Source organism: Buceros rhinoceros, unplaced genomic scaffold (genome assembly GCF_000710305.1).
Source record: "Buceros rhinoceros silvestris isolate BGI_N320 unplaced genomic scaffold, ASM71030v1 scaffold23873, whole genome shotgun sequence".
NCBI lineage: Eukaryota > Metazoa > Chordata > Aves > Bucerotiformes > Bucerotidae > Buceros > Buceros rhinoceros.
The window spans coordinates 1-481 of record NW_010403346.1 but is presented as its reverse complement, the minus strand read 5'-3'; the positions used below and the strand labels follow the sequence as shown (position 1 = coordinate 481).

At 59.7% G+C, this 481-nt stretch overlaps 1 protein-coding gene across 1 annotated transcript in view; it reads right to left on the bottom strand.

Annotated features, from left to right (window-relative positions):
- LOC104490676 (electrogenic sodium bicarbonate cotransporter 1-like) overlaps positions 1–169 on the bottom strand; it is a gene marked incomplete at both ends in the record, with an annotated part of 12,531 nt that extends 12,362 nt beyond the window's left edge. Inside the window, one exon of the mRNA XM_010132996.1 lies at positions 9–169. Within this exon, the coding sequence (XP_010131298.1) occupies positions 9–169 (161 nt within the window). The remainder of the gene's footprint in view (positions 1–8) is intronic.
- Between the last annotated feature and the right edge of the window lie 312 nt (positions 170–481).

Sequence of the window (481 nt, the reverse complement as noted above, 5' to 3'; positions counted from 1 at the left end):
CCCCCTACCGATTATTTCCTTGAAACTGGGGCCATCCGTATCCAGGAGCATTGTTCCCTTCTGCAAGCATGTCCTCAGCTGGAAGAAGCTGTGCAGGGGGAGGGCTGGGACGTGGGGTGCGCTCCAGCGCCCTGCACCATCCTCCACCTTCTCTTCAAACTTTATCCACCTGCCCATGGAGAAGCGCAGGGTCAGTGGCAGGGTGGTCCTGTGCTCCGGACCAGGTGGTAGGAGCTGGAGCTTTGGTCCATCTCTGAGCTTGGCACAGGGTTGGCACAGGGAGGGAGGGGTGTGGGGGGCTCAGAGGGGGCTGCAGTGGGCTCGTGGAGCAGTGGCAGGTGGACAGCCTTGGCAGTCACGTCCCCACTTCTGCTGACCCACATCTTGCTCTGATCTCCTGACCAGGGGATTCACCAGAATGGTTTGGGTTAGAAGGGACCTTCACACATTATCTTCCGCTAGAGCAGGTTGCTCAGAGCCC